The following is a 13346-nucleotide window of genomic DNA, read 5'->3' on the forward strand; positions in this document are numbered from 1 at the left end:
AGAGTTACACCCATCGGCCTGGCCCTGTTCGATACAGCCAACACTGCCTGGTGCTGTAACTAACATCTCTGGAGCACGTTACGTAGCTAAGACACTAAAAGATCCATAACCCACTAGGCTAGAGATCTGTGCAGCACCGCACACAAACAGCACACATCTGTACGCAGCCCTCATTGAGTCTGAATAGCATTTTAACAACTGGCATCTGGAGAGCATGACGCTAAGTACCCTCATCTGCTTAACACTCCTCGGGCCCCCGTAACTAGCATCCTTCAGATACAGTTCCCAGTTTACTCAGAGCTTTCCCACCCTCCAGCCCACTGGGTCCTCATCCCGGCCCTGGGAGGCTGGTAGGAGTCATCACTGTGCTTTATAAAGAGGGAGGGTCAGTGTCAGTTGCTCAGTCGTGTCCGACTCTTTATGACTCTTCATGACCCCATGGATTGTAGCCCGCCAGGCTCCTCTGTCCATGGAATTCTCCAGGCAAGAATACTAGAGTGGGTTGTCATTTCTTTCTCCAGGGTATCTTCCTGCCCCAGGGACCGAACCCAGGTTCTCCTGCATTGCTGGCAGGTTCTTTACCATCTGAGCCACCAGGGAAGCCCACCAGAGAGGGTCAAGGCCTTGCTAAAGGTCCCAGCGAAAGGCTGGTCAGTGGTGGGGAATGGCTGGAGTGCTGCAGGCAGGGCTGGATCCTATCAGCCAGCCCTGGGACCTCGGGGAAGTGGCATGCTCATGGCCATGGATGCAGCCAATGCCCCAAGAGGATGAGCTAGAAAAGGGAGGGAGAGGATAGTGCAAGGCTGGTGGGCACAGACAGGAGGTGACACTGACGCTTGCTCCCCTCTCTGCCCCTGGGTGGCCTCTGCCCTCCTCTGTTATCACACTGCCCCTCACCCACCCTCCTGCTGAATTTGGGTGCAGGATTGGGGGTGGGGTGAGGAAAATATTTCAGTATCAATCAGAGAGCTAATAAAGATCATTTCTTAGTTATGGCTATGAATGCGGCATGGATGTGATCAGGTCTCATGCAAGTATATCAGGTGTGAACAAGTTTAATCTCTCTGTGCCTCCGTTTCCTCATCTGTAAAATGAGGATTAGTGTCCTTACCCCAGAGTAGCTGAATGACTAAATAAGACAATCCATGCAACAAGCTTCAGAAATACTGCCTATTATAATAGTATTAGGTAGGTATGAGGGGAAATAATTCTGTTAAAATATAGTTTTTCCATGACTTCCCTGGCGGTCCAGTGGTTAAGACTCAGCACTCCCAACGCAGGGTGCATGGGTTGGATCCCTGGTCAGGAACTAAGATCCCATGTGCCAAAAGGTGTGGCCAAGAAAATTATATATATATGTGTGTGTGTGTGTATGTATACACACATATATATACACACACACATACACACACACACACACACACACACACACACATATAATAATAGTTGGGCTTCCCAGGTGGCTCAAATGGTAAAGAATCTTCCTGCAAAGCAAGGGACCTGGGCTTGATTCCTGGGTTGGCAAGATCCCCTGGAGAGGGGAATGGCAACCCACTCCAATATTCTTGCCTGAGAAATCCCAAGGACAAGGGAGCCTGGCTGGGAGGCAAGACTAAGCCACACACACACACATACACACGAGTGTTACCAGACAAGCAGCTGCTGTGTTCCCAGAACAAGAGGTGAAGTGGCCTGAGTGCACACGGACACACACACTTGTGCAGGCGTGTGCACACATTCGCGTGTATAGACCATTCACACAGGGCTGGAGCTCTCACCCAAGCCCCTCCCCCTGCCCTGAGCGGCGGGGAGCCAAGGCTGCAGGGACGGCCACGGCCATGAGAGGGCGGCAGAGGGTCCAGGCGGAGGGTGAGACACCCGGACCTCACCTCGTACTCCAGGTACTCCTTCCGCAAGCGGTAGTCTTCCAGCTCCCGGCTGCGGCCTCGCCGCTCGGGTAAGTTCCTCTGCAGATCCAGTAGGTCGTCAGAGGCAGCGTCCAGGCAGTTCTCGTGGGATCGATGCTGCTCCTCCTGGGAGTGGGAGGCGGTGCGGGGAGCTGTTTCAAGCCCTCCCTCTCTGTCCCCACCATCCCAAGACGTCCCCTCTCTGTTCCCGAGCCCAGGAGGACAGCTCCATCCTGACCCAGGGGCCCAGATGTTCAGCCCAGCCCCCGTCCCCCACTTCTCCTAGGCCTGGTGCATAGCTTCTCATCTCCCTTCTAGTCCTCCAGGGTGTATCACACCACCACATCCCGCCCCTCCCTCAGGCTCAGGTCTTACCAGGGAGCCCTGGGTTGGGCCCACGGGCAGGATGGGCCGGACAAATTTGCGCTGGGAGCCCACCGCGGCAGGGAAAGGCGGAGCCGAGTGCGTGGCGGCGGCTAGGTTGATGCGTGCGATCCAGGAAGTCATCTCCTGGGCAGTGCTGTGGGCAGAGAGAGCGGTCTGTTCCTTGGACCGCAGAGTGCTAGCCTACCCCCGCCCTCCAGCCTCCGGTGGTCAGCACAGCCACCCAGCTACAAAAGCCAGAAGTCCTGCCACTAGCTGAGGTGGCTGACCTCTGCTGGTGGTTTTTCTCGCCCAACAGAGGCAAATCTGGGAAGGCAATAGAGTTTATGTTTAGTTACTCAGTCGTGTCCAATTCTGGGACCCCAAGGACTGTAGCCCGCCAGGCTCCTCTGTCCATGAGATTCTCCAGACAAGAATACTGGAGTGGGTTGCCATTCCCTTATCCAGGAGATCGTCCCGATCCAGGGATCGAACCCAAGTCTCCTGCATTGGCAGGTGGGTCCTTTACCACTGAGCCACCAGGGAAGCCCAATACAGTTTATATCAAATGCCAAAAAATGATCAAGTGTTCATGGCTTCCTTGAATCCTCTGTTTGGAACTGGGAGGCTTAGTCCAACTTTCAAGGAAGAGGTGGTCCCAGGGGTGAAACGGGCTTAGGGCAGGGGATGGTAGCCGGAAGTTCCCCACTCCCCACACTTCATGTGTATCTGGGGCCCACCAGTGAAACATCTCAGGTCAAGCCTGCACCTTCCTCCAGGGTAGGGCCAGCACCCATCAGAGGATGAGAGGTTCACAGGAGGAAAGCTGGGGCCTTGCTATCTCTCATCTCATCCCCGCCCCCGACTTACGGTGCCTGGAAGAGGTAGAGGCGCCAGTCGGCCGTGCGCAGCTGGAAGACATGAGGCTTCTTGGTGTAGTGGGTGGCGGGGGTGGCTAGTGAGTGGTGCACCCCCACCGGCTCATCCACCATCTGCCCCACCAAACTCTCCCCATCAAGGCCGTGGTCCTCTCCCTGCCACAGGGCAACAGGGGCTCAGAAAAGAGGTTTCCGTCAGCTGCCCACCCTCCCACACGGCCCATCAGGGGTGCAGACACCCTCCCTACCTTCAGGAAGTAGAGGACCATCCCTCGAAGTAAGGTGTGGAGCATCTTCCAGCCGCGCTTACCCCACGGCGCTGCCCGGGAAGCAGAACACAAAGGTGGGTGATGATCCCCCCACACATCGACACCCTCAGATGCACACCATCTGACCACCACCAGTCCCTCCCCAGGGTGCACAGAAACACAACAAAACACAACAGATGACAAGCAGGCAGTACTGTGTCTCACACACATGGGCAATCATGCTTAGATACCAAAACAGAGCTACTTACGAATAACAACACAAGTAGGTGCTCACCCAGTCCATCCTCCCTCAAACACACCCACCCACAAGCACAGCTCTTCTGGGACCTCTTTCTAGTCCCATCCAGAGAGACACAGGGGCTCAGAAGCTAGGGCTGAAGGCCTACTTCCCCATGGTCACCTCTTGGCCTTGCTCATGTGGCTTCTCACAACCAAATGCCAGTCCCCTAGCTGGTCACCACAGCCCCATCCATCTGGGATCCTACTCCTGCTCTGGTCATGTGGCTCCCTGCTCCAGAGCCCTCAACGGTCTGCAGAATGAAGCCCAGTGCACCTCGCGCCATCTTTTCTCACACATCCCACCCTGTGCTCTTTTCCTGGTGGGGATCTCTCTGCAAATAACCAGACTCTCCTTTCCTCCAAGGTTCAGCTCAGAGACCATCATGTCCCAGAAACCTTAACTATCCTGTCTCCCACATTCTACCCCCAAAACAAAAACAGAAGCCTCACCCTCCCCCACACCCCATACCCGATTGAGACCTCCCTGCAGCACGCAGCTAGCTCCTCTGTTTATCCCAGACACTGCCTTGTTTGTCTGATTCCCACCTTAGCACAGAGGCCCAGGGGGCGGGGGATCCCTAGGTTTGTCTTGTCTCTGCATCACCTCCCTCACCCCCAGCCCCAAGCTTACAGTCACTATTGAGGAAGGACCATGGGCTGCCCGTCCTCCACCCATGCCGTCTCTCTGCACACACTGGTAGACAGATGCCCGACAGCAGGGAGACACTCACTCTTCTTGCCATCCGCATCCTGGTGCATCTTCCGGGCCAGCAAGCCCTGCTTGTAGGTGGGCACCGTGGGGTCCTGGGCCAGCTGGAGGAAAGGGTTGCTCATCTTGCCAGCCGGGGGAGACGGCTGGGCCTTCTCGGGCCTGGCTGCGTCTTCTTCATCCCTGGGCATCAGAGAATCGGGCTGGGGCTGCTTGAATGGGCAGAGGCCACCAGGAGGCACCCCTGCCTCAGGACCCCACCCTCTCTCTTGCTGGGCAGCCACACCTCAGGACCCCCTAAAAGAAGCCCTCCTGCAAGGTCAGCCCATCAGCTCCTTCATCCCTAAGCCCTCATGGCCTCTGGCTCCTCCAGGTGTTACATGCCCCCCTGCACCCTCTCTGAGACCAGCCTGATGCCCTGCCTCTGGCTCCACCCATGAAGAGGGGAGCACTGTCCAGGACCCTGAACTCTCCCACTCAGCTGGGTGGGAGGAGGGCGGGCAGGAGAGAGGGTGGGGAGGGAAGATGGGTCTCACTTACACGGCCCACTCGAGCTTCTCACTTCGGATAGACCAGTAGAGGGCCTGGAACAGAAACACACAGCTGGGCCGGAGAGCCTCAGGCCAGGGGGCCCAGACTCTGGCAGAGGTAGGATGGGCATGCTGCCACCTCCATCCCAGTGTTGCTGCCCTTCTGCCTTGGGCAGCAAGCAACCCATGGATCCATGCATGCAGGCAACAATTAATCAGGCATTTGCCATGTGCTGGGCACTGTCCTGGGGGCTGGAGACACAAGGGTGAACAAGCCAATCCCTGTCCTTCCTTGGGCTTTTGTTTGTGCTCAGTGTGACCACATGGACTCCAGCCCGCTGTGTGTGTGTGCTCAGTCGTTCAGTTGGGTCCGACTCTTTGCGACCTGATGGACTGTAGCCCGCCAGGCTCCTGTGTCCATGGGGATTCTCCAAGCAATACTGGAGTGGGTTACCATGCCCTTCTCCAGGGGATCTTCCCAACCCAGGGATCAAACCCAGGTCTCCCGCATTGCAGGCAGATTCTTTACCGTCTGAGTCATCAGAGAAGCCCATAGCCTGCCAAGCTCCTCTGTCCGTAAGATTTGCCAGGAAACAATACTAGAGCAGGTAGCCATTTCCTCTGCAGGAGAGCTTCCCAACCCAACGATTAAACCCAGGTCTCCTGCGTTGCAGGCGGATTCTTTACCATCTGAGCCATGAGGGAAGCCCTTTCCTTGAATTTAGTGAGGCCAAGGGGAAATGAATCACCCACATACCATCCTGCCCAGAGGGATCTGAGACCGCAGGAATGGCTCAGTACAGAGTAGTTAGCATTTGCTGAGTGAATGAATAAACGAGATGCCATGACTTTGAAATGATACGACCAAGAGTACGCATGTCCAGGCGGCTGGCTGGCTTCTGGAGCTCTGGCCACACCTAGCGGGGGTGCCATGCAGATAGTAAGTGTTCAGTCAATGTTCGCTGAATAGACAGGAGAATAAATGCTGTGACTGCTTATGAAAGCAGCCTGTGTGCCAGGCCCTGGACTAAGCACTTGACCACCTCAATTTCATCGTGGTAACAGCCCTGCAAAATGGTCACTCACCCTGGGAGAACTTGCCTCGGCCAAAGTGTAAGCTGCCCAAGGCTAGAATTCAAACCCTGCAACCTCTGGCTCCTGAATCCTAGCTCCAGACTTTCACCACGTGAAGCTTTACACCAAGGACCAAAAACCAGCGCTTCTCAGACCTCATAGGCCTGAGAGTCACCCAGAGGCATAACGGAACAATGTAGGGGCCCAGCCCAAGATTTGATTCAGTGGACCCAGGCCAGGGGGATGTGAATTCACACAAGCTAATACATTTCAAGGGGACACTGATGCCGCAGGCTGGGCAGTATCACTTTTAGTTCCCTTCAGTAAAGGCCTGTTCTGGGATTTCCCTGGCAGTCCGGTGGTTAAGACTCTGTGCTCCCATTGCAGGGGGGACAGGTTAGGTTCGATCTCTGGTCAGGGAACTAGACCCCGCATGCCACAACTAGAAGATGTTGCATATTGGTGACAAAGACCCAGGACAGTCAAATAAATAAATAAGGAATTATGTTTTTAAAAAGGCGTGTTGTCTCAAGGATGTCTTGGCAGAGCCAGGCCTGAGCTCATGTTCCCCTTGGGACAGCAAGCTGAGGTTCTAGGCCCTATGTGGACCCCATGCCGTACCTTGAGCAGTTCTTTGGGGAAGTTCCCGCCGTCCCTCAGGCCGTTCAGGTTGGTTATGAATTCCTGGCAGCTCATGCTCTTCCCAATGTTCTGTGGCCAGAACATGTGGAGAGGGGGGCAGCTGGCACACATGTCCCACTCCAGCAGCAAGACCCCTGGCTGGCCACCCTGAACCTCCCCTGGATCCCCAGGGCCCTCCCTGACCCCATCCCAGGCCTTGGTCTTGGTTCCCCTCTCCCAGGACCCCCATAGGCTCTCACCTGTCCGTGCAGGTCCGTGTTAAGGAGCATGATGGCGCAAGTCAAGGTGTGCACACAATCTGCCCCCGCAGAGAGAAAAGGCCATTGGAACCGGGACTCCTGCACTGCCTCTGCCCACCCTCGGTGGGGGGACCTCCCCAATGCTTCTGGGCCCCCATGGCCTCCCAGCACACTCCCACCAGTCACCACCCAGTGAGCCGGCCCCTCCCTACCTACTGAGGAGAAAAGCCCGGGGTTGCAGTGATGGAAGCGCTTGGAGAACTGGTAGAGGATCCGCTCTCGTTCCTGGGTCTCCCCACTAAGCACCAGGGCCTGGAGGAAGCCCCTGGAAGGAGGTCCCGAGTCCAGGCAGAGCCCGGCAGCCTGAGCTCGGGGCCAGCCAGAATCCAGCCTCTGCTGGTGGTGCTTCCCCTCTGCTTCCCCACCAGCCATCCCTCCTCCCCAGAGAAGGCTCCCAGGTGTTACCGGAGCGCGCGGTCCAGGCTCTGGCCTCCGAACTGGAAGAAGGACAGGTACTCCTCAGCCACGGCCCTGCTGAAGTCATTGCTGCAGAAGGAAAGTGGAGATGAAGCCTGGGTGGGGACCGGTGGGCCTCCTGGGGCCTGATGGGGGCTGGGGGTGTGATCAAAGGAAAGGCACAGCCAGGGTGGACCCTGGGGCCCGAGAGGGCACCGGCAGCCCCTGGGACCCCATCAGCGCTGAGCAGGAGGGACATGGGGCTGGGGTAGGGGAGGCAGGTGGGCAGGTCTGGCAGCTCTAGGCAGGGACTGAGGGTGGTCCAACGTGACTAAGAGAGAGAGGCACAACAAGGGTCTGGGGGTGAAGGGGAGGGGGTGCGGTGGACAGGGCAGGAGTGCAGGCATGAGAGGTCAGTGGTGGGGGGACACGGGCAGCAAGGATGGCCCATCAGTGGTCCTCCCCATCCTGACTAGACATCCAGCCTTGCTTGAGTTCAAAAGCCCTTACTTCTTCCTCAGGTAGGCGGCCACTTCAGACTTCCGGAAGCCCTCCAGGTGATAGAGGCGAGAGGCCAAGTTCCAGGCCACCTTGTCAGTCCTGACGCCATTTGCCAGCTTGTCTCCAGCCGGGGGCCTCTGGCCTTCCTCTGGGGGTTGCACTTGGGGCACAGGGCTCCCAGGAAGCCTGTGGAAGTCCATCATTGTCCTCAGGCTCCCATTTGGGATGGAGACAAAGGGCTTCTGGGTCAGGTGTCCTTGAGGTCAGTTGGGGCAGTGGGGGGCAGTAGTGCTCAGAGTCCATGCCCAGAGCTCAGAGTGGGAGCTGGGGCTACCCTCTACCCCCAGGGAAGAGTGTGGGTCACAGCCCGCCTGACCTGACCTGGGCACCAGGAGGGCAGGATGAGGGCAGTATCCACACCAAGCCAGCAGGGGCTGGAGCCAAGCTTGGTACCAGCACGTTCTCAGGTAAACCACAGGGATGCACTGAGCCTAATTCACCTTGGGTGGCAGGTGCAGCCCTTTGAAGACCCTGCTGGTATTGAATCCATCCCAAGGAGGGGTGGGATTACTTCCCCAAACCCCAGCAGCCACTTGTGTCCCTCACCTCTCCTGCCCTCCCCATCATGCCTCCTTGCCCACCTTCCCTACCCTCAGGCTCCAGCCTCCACTCCTAGATCTGCAGCCAAGGATGGTGCAAGGATGAGGCAAGAACCAGAAGCTAGACTGGCTTTAGGGATGGTGATAGCTGGGGTGGCCATAGAGGTGGTTTCCAACCCTTGCCCTCCCATACCAGCTGCCCTGTCATAGAAGGGTCTCACTGCAGGGGCTTGGATGGGGATCTACAAAGGTGCACAGGCCCAGGAGACCCCCTGACAGACTCAGGGAACACTCAGGATCTCAGAAGTCACCGAGACCAATCTCCCTCTGACTCCTGCATTGTCCCTGCAACACTGCAACCAAGTACTGGGGTATCCTTGTTATTATCATCCAAGTTGCTTCCCAGGTGGCTCAGTGGTAAAAAAAAAAATCTGCCTGCCAATGCAGGAGACACAGGCTTGATCCCTGGGTCAGGAAGATCCCCTGGAGGAGGAAATGGTAACCCACTCCAGTGTTCTTGCCTAGAAAATCCCATGGACAAGGGGAACCTGGGCGGACTGCAGTCTATGGGGTCACAAAGATTCAGACACGGCTAAGCGACTGAGCACATGCGAGCACGCATCATCCAGGTTACCACACTTAGGGAGTTTGTACAAAGAAGCAAAACTTATCACAATACGAAAATGTTCACCAATGGACTACCCACTTATAAAATTCAGCTGGACTTAGTAGTCCTCTCCACGTAACACAAATGCATGTGTCTGCCCCCAACTGGGTCAGTGACTTTGCTGGTAACTTCTCCCTACTTGCTGAGGCTCATCTGCATCCAACAAGGCAAACATAATGGAAATCAACTGAAAAGTGACATTACAAATCTTGCCGAAAAAACATAGGATGTTATGAAGTCCATGAAAGTGATACTGGAAGATTCCAGGGGTCACTTGGGAAGCCAGAGACAAGTAGAGGAACAGGAAGGCTTATTCCAATGAACAACTGAGGAGGAGGAAGTAAAAATAATGACATGCTTGTCACATGTAAAGAGAACTACTTGGGGGACTTCCTGAGAGGTCCATCGGTTAAGACTGTGCTTCCAATGCAGGGGGCACAGGTTCAATCCCCGGTCAGGAAACTAGATCACACATGCCTTGTGGTACAGCCAAAAAATGTAAAGAGAACTACCTGGATAACCAGCTGACGAAGCCCTCAAATACTTTTACCAAAATGACCTAGTCAATTAGTATTGTTACTAAAATAACATCTAGATAGGGAGGCACTTTGAGGGAAAAAAAAAACCCACAAAGCAAATATAATCTGTTATGGAATTGTATACTTTAAATGGATGGATTGTATGATATGTGAATTATATCTCAATAAAGCTGTTATTAATCTTCCTGACCCAGGGATTGAACCTGGGTCTCCTGCACTGCAGGCAGATTCTTGACCATCTGAGCCACCAGGGAAGCCCAAAATAAAATAAAGTAATAAATAGACCTTTATGACCTCACTGTGAAACTTAAAGATGAATGAGTGACATGGGCCAGCAAATTAGGCCAGGAAAATTAACTTCCTATATTGTATTAAATATAAGATTAAATAAATTTATTTCTGTAATATTTAGTGGGGTTTACCAAGAAAAGCATCAGTTAAACCTTTTTCATTATCTACTATGAAAGTATGGCTCACATTTTAGGTAGATTTATTTTTATTTGGGGTTGAATTAAGGTTAATTTCTGGTACAATGAACACTCTCTTTTTAGATACTGAGAGACTCTTCTGATTACCCTGGACATCTCCAGACACCATGCAGTGTTCCAGCAGTGGAAGAAAGATGCTTCTTTGGTTTCTGATACTGCCTGAGGTTCGCCATCACTCAATGGCATTAAGATCGGAGTGGAGTTAACCTTTCAGTTAGTGTAACACTTAAACCATCACTAGTGTTCCCTAATCTCTTTCATCTGACCTCAATTTGGCCAACAAAATCCCTTTTCCATGGAGAGATCCTAGAGGCTGACAGGCTTCACGCAGTATCCTTGGGGCAGGAGGACATTTAAGTGGATTTCCAGGTGGCCTATTCCTACCTTGGCTCACAGTTCTGGGGTCATTCAATCCTGCTATGGACCCCAAGGTCCACCATTCCTTTGGTACCAATCAAACCTTCCCCTGCTACTCTGTGAGGGAGAGAGATCTGGGTCAGCACTCTGGGCCTCCCAGTCACATCTTCAAATTCATAGCAGCATGTAATCCCCACACCACTAGCTCTGACCATCCCTCTTCCCAGACCTGCCTAGCATGACCCCCATTCTTCTGCACTCGTGGTCCTGGTCAGGTTCACTGCACAACCCCCTGGTCGTCTCCCGGTGTCTGGTCATGGACATGTCTCCCTGGCTGTCCCTCGGCACATGCAAGTCCTGCCCTACGTGTATGACCGTCTGCCCTTTGGTTTCTTGTGCTTCTAAACCCTCCAGTCTGTAATCCCGGCTTACATACATTCTATGTGAGGTCCCAGCATGCATTTCTCATGTCACCTCACACCAGTCAGAATGGCTATCATCAAAAAGTCTACCAATAATACATGCTGGAGAGGATATGGAGAAAAAGGAACCCTCCAACACTGTTGGTGGGAATGTAAATTGGTGCAGCCACTATGGAGAACAGTATGGAGTTTTCTTAAAAACCTAAATATAGAACTACCATATGATCCAGCAATCCCAGTCCTAGGCATACATCTAGAGAAAGCCATAATTTGAAAAGATATATGCACCCCAATGTTCACTGCAGCACTATTTACAATAGCCAAGACATGTAAACAACCTAAATGTCCACTGACAGATGAATGGATAAAAAAGATGCGGTATACATTGAGGGCTTCCCTGGTGGCTCAGATGGTAAAGCGTCTGTCTGCAATGCTGGAGACCTGGGTTTGATCCCTGGGTCAGGAAGATCCCCTGGAGAAGGAAATGGCAACCCACTCCAGTACTCTTGCCTGGAAAAATCCCATGGACAGAGAAGCCTGGTAGGCTACAGTCCATGGGGTCACAAAGAGTCGGACACAACTGAGTGACTTTACTTACTTACTTACTTATACACATATATACACATACATACAATGGAATATTACTCAGCCATACAAAAGAATAAAATAAGTCATTTGCAGCAACATGGATGGACCTAGAGATTATCATACTAAGTGAAGTCAGACAACTATTGTATGCTATGACTTATATATGAAGTCTAAAAAAAAAAAGATACAAATGAATTTACTCATAAAACAGAAATGGAAAAAAACTTACGGTTACCAAACGGGAAAGAGGGGTAAGAATAAATGAGGAGTCTGGAATTAACATATACACACTATTATATATAAAACAGATAACCAATAAGGACCTACTATAATAGCACAGGAAAGTATTCTTAATATTTTGTAATAAACAATAAGGGAAAAGAATCAGACTGGGTATTCTTAAATGCCTGCATAATTAGGAGGCAGAGGGTGCTTAGAATGACACTTACGTTTTTGCAGAAGTCAGGCAAGCGTCAGGCTGTCTGGCTCCGGCCTCCGCAGTCCTGGCGGGGCTTAACTTTACTTCCTTCCCTTGGTTTGGGGCCTCTCCTGCCTCCTCTTTTTCCAGGGAACCTGGCTGCACCCCATCTGTCTCCAGGAATGAAGGGCTTGGAGCATCTAGTGTCCACTCAGGAAGAACACTGTCTGGGGGGCGGCCCTGCAGCCGCAGGCTGCCTTCCCGGGAGGAGACAGGGCTGGGCAGGGAGTCGGAGCCTCTGACCACAGACTCAGGGCTGCTCGGCTCCGGCGAAGAGGCTGGGCTCCCCCAGGGGTGGCCAGGGGCCACGGTGCAGGGAGCAGACTCCTGGACACACTCTGTATCCTTGTCACCTGAGAAAGAGCATGGAATGAAGCTGGCATGGGGTGAGGGGCAGGCTTTGGGCCAAGGGGCCTGGCAGAGCCAGGGAACAGCCTGGGCTGTCATCACCAGCATGTCTCTCTCCCCTACCCCCCCACGCTCCTCCCTGAAACTGCACATTCTGTCCCTGGTCATGGGGCAGTGACCTCCCACACATGGGGCAGCAGGCAGAGAACTCCAGCCCCAAGGCAACCACAGGTTCAAGGTTGCTAAACCATGAAGATCCCGGCATCCAAAAGGCTGGGTCTTTTGTTGCTGTTGTTCAGTCACTAAGTCGTGTCTGACTCTTTGTGACCCCATGGACTGCAGCACGCCAGGCTTCCCTGTCCTTCACCATCTCCTGGAGCTTGCTCAAACTCATGTCCATTGAGTCGGTGATACCATCCAACCATCTCATCCTCTGTCATCCCCTTCTCCTCCTGCCTTCAATCTTTCCCAGCTTCAGGATCTTTTGTACATTTCATCATTTACTCTATGAGATGGTATTTTACTTTATTTAAAAAAAATGTTATTTTTCATTTACTCTATGAGTATTTTATTTTTTTAAAATTTTTAGTCTTCATTTACTCCCAAGAGATGGGTATTTCATTATTTATTTTTTAAATTTACTTTTAATTGGAAGATATGGGGGTGGGCAGGGGATGAGATGGTTAGATAAGCATCCCCGACTCAGTGGACATGAATGTGAGCAAACTCCAGGAGATAGTGAAGGACAGGGAAGCCTGGCGTGCTGCAGTTCATGGGGTCGCAAAGAGTCGGATACAACTTAGCGACTGAACAGTTGCTTTACAATGTTGTGTTGGTTTCTGCCATACAACAACATGAATCAGCTGTAGGTATACATATGTCCCCTCCCTCTTGAAATTATTCCCTCCCACTCCCCACCCCATCCTGTCCTTCTAGGTTGTCACAGAGCACTGGGCTGAGCTCCCCATATTATACAGCAACTTCCCATTAGCAGAGATGGGTATTTTAAAACC

The 13346-nt window shown here is 53.0% G+C and overlaps 1 protein-coding gene across 3 annotated transcripts in view; it reads right to left on the bottom strand.

The window, feature by feature from the left end:
* The window catches only part of PSD4 (pleckstrin and Sec7 domain containing 4), a 45216-nt gene that overhangs the window by 2442 nt on the left and 29428 nt on the right, over positions 1–13346 (bottom strand). For all 3 annotated transcript variants that reach the window (XM_043917854.1, XM_043917856.1, XM_043917855.1), the window contains 12 exons: positions 11957–12338; positions 7857–8033; positions 7356–7436; positions 7103–7215; positions 6891–6949; positions 6631–6720; positions 4946–4989; positions 4428–4588; positions 3397–3467; positions 3141–3304; positions 2283–2427; positions 1890–2033 (listed from right to left, as the gene is read on the bottom strand). In XM_043917854.1, coding sequence (XP_043773789.1) covers positions 1890–2033; positions 2283–2427; positions 3141–3304; positions 3397–3467; positions 4428–4588; positions 4946–4989; positions 6631–6720; positions 6891–6949; positions 7103–7215; positions 7356–7436; positions 7857–8033; positions 11957–12338 — 1631 coding nt within the window. The remainder of the gene's footprint in view (positions 1–1889; positions 2034–2282; positions 2428–3140; positions 3305–3396; positions 3468–4427; positions 4589–4945; positions 4990–6630; positions 6721–6890; positions 6950–7102; positions 7216–7355; positions 7437–7856; positions 8034–11956; positions 12339–13346) is intronic.

This window comes from Cervus elaphus, chromosome 11 (assembly GCF_910594005.1).
Source record: "Cervus elaphus chromosome 11, mCerEla1.1, whole genome shotgun sequence".
Lineage (NCBI taxonomy): Eukaryota > Metazoa > Chordata > Mammalia > Artiodactyla > Cervidae > Cervus > Cervus elaphus.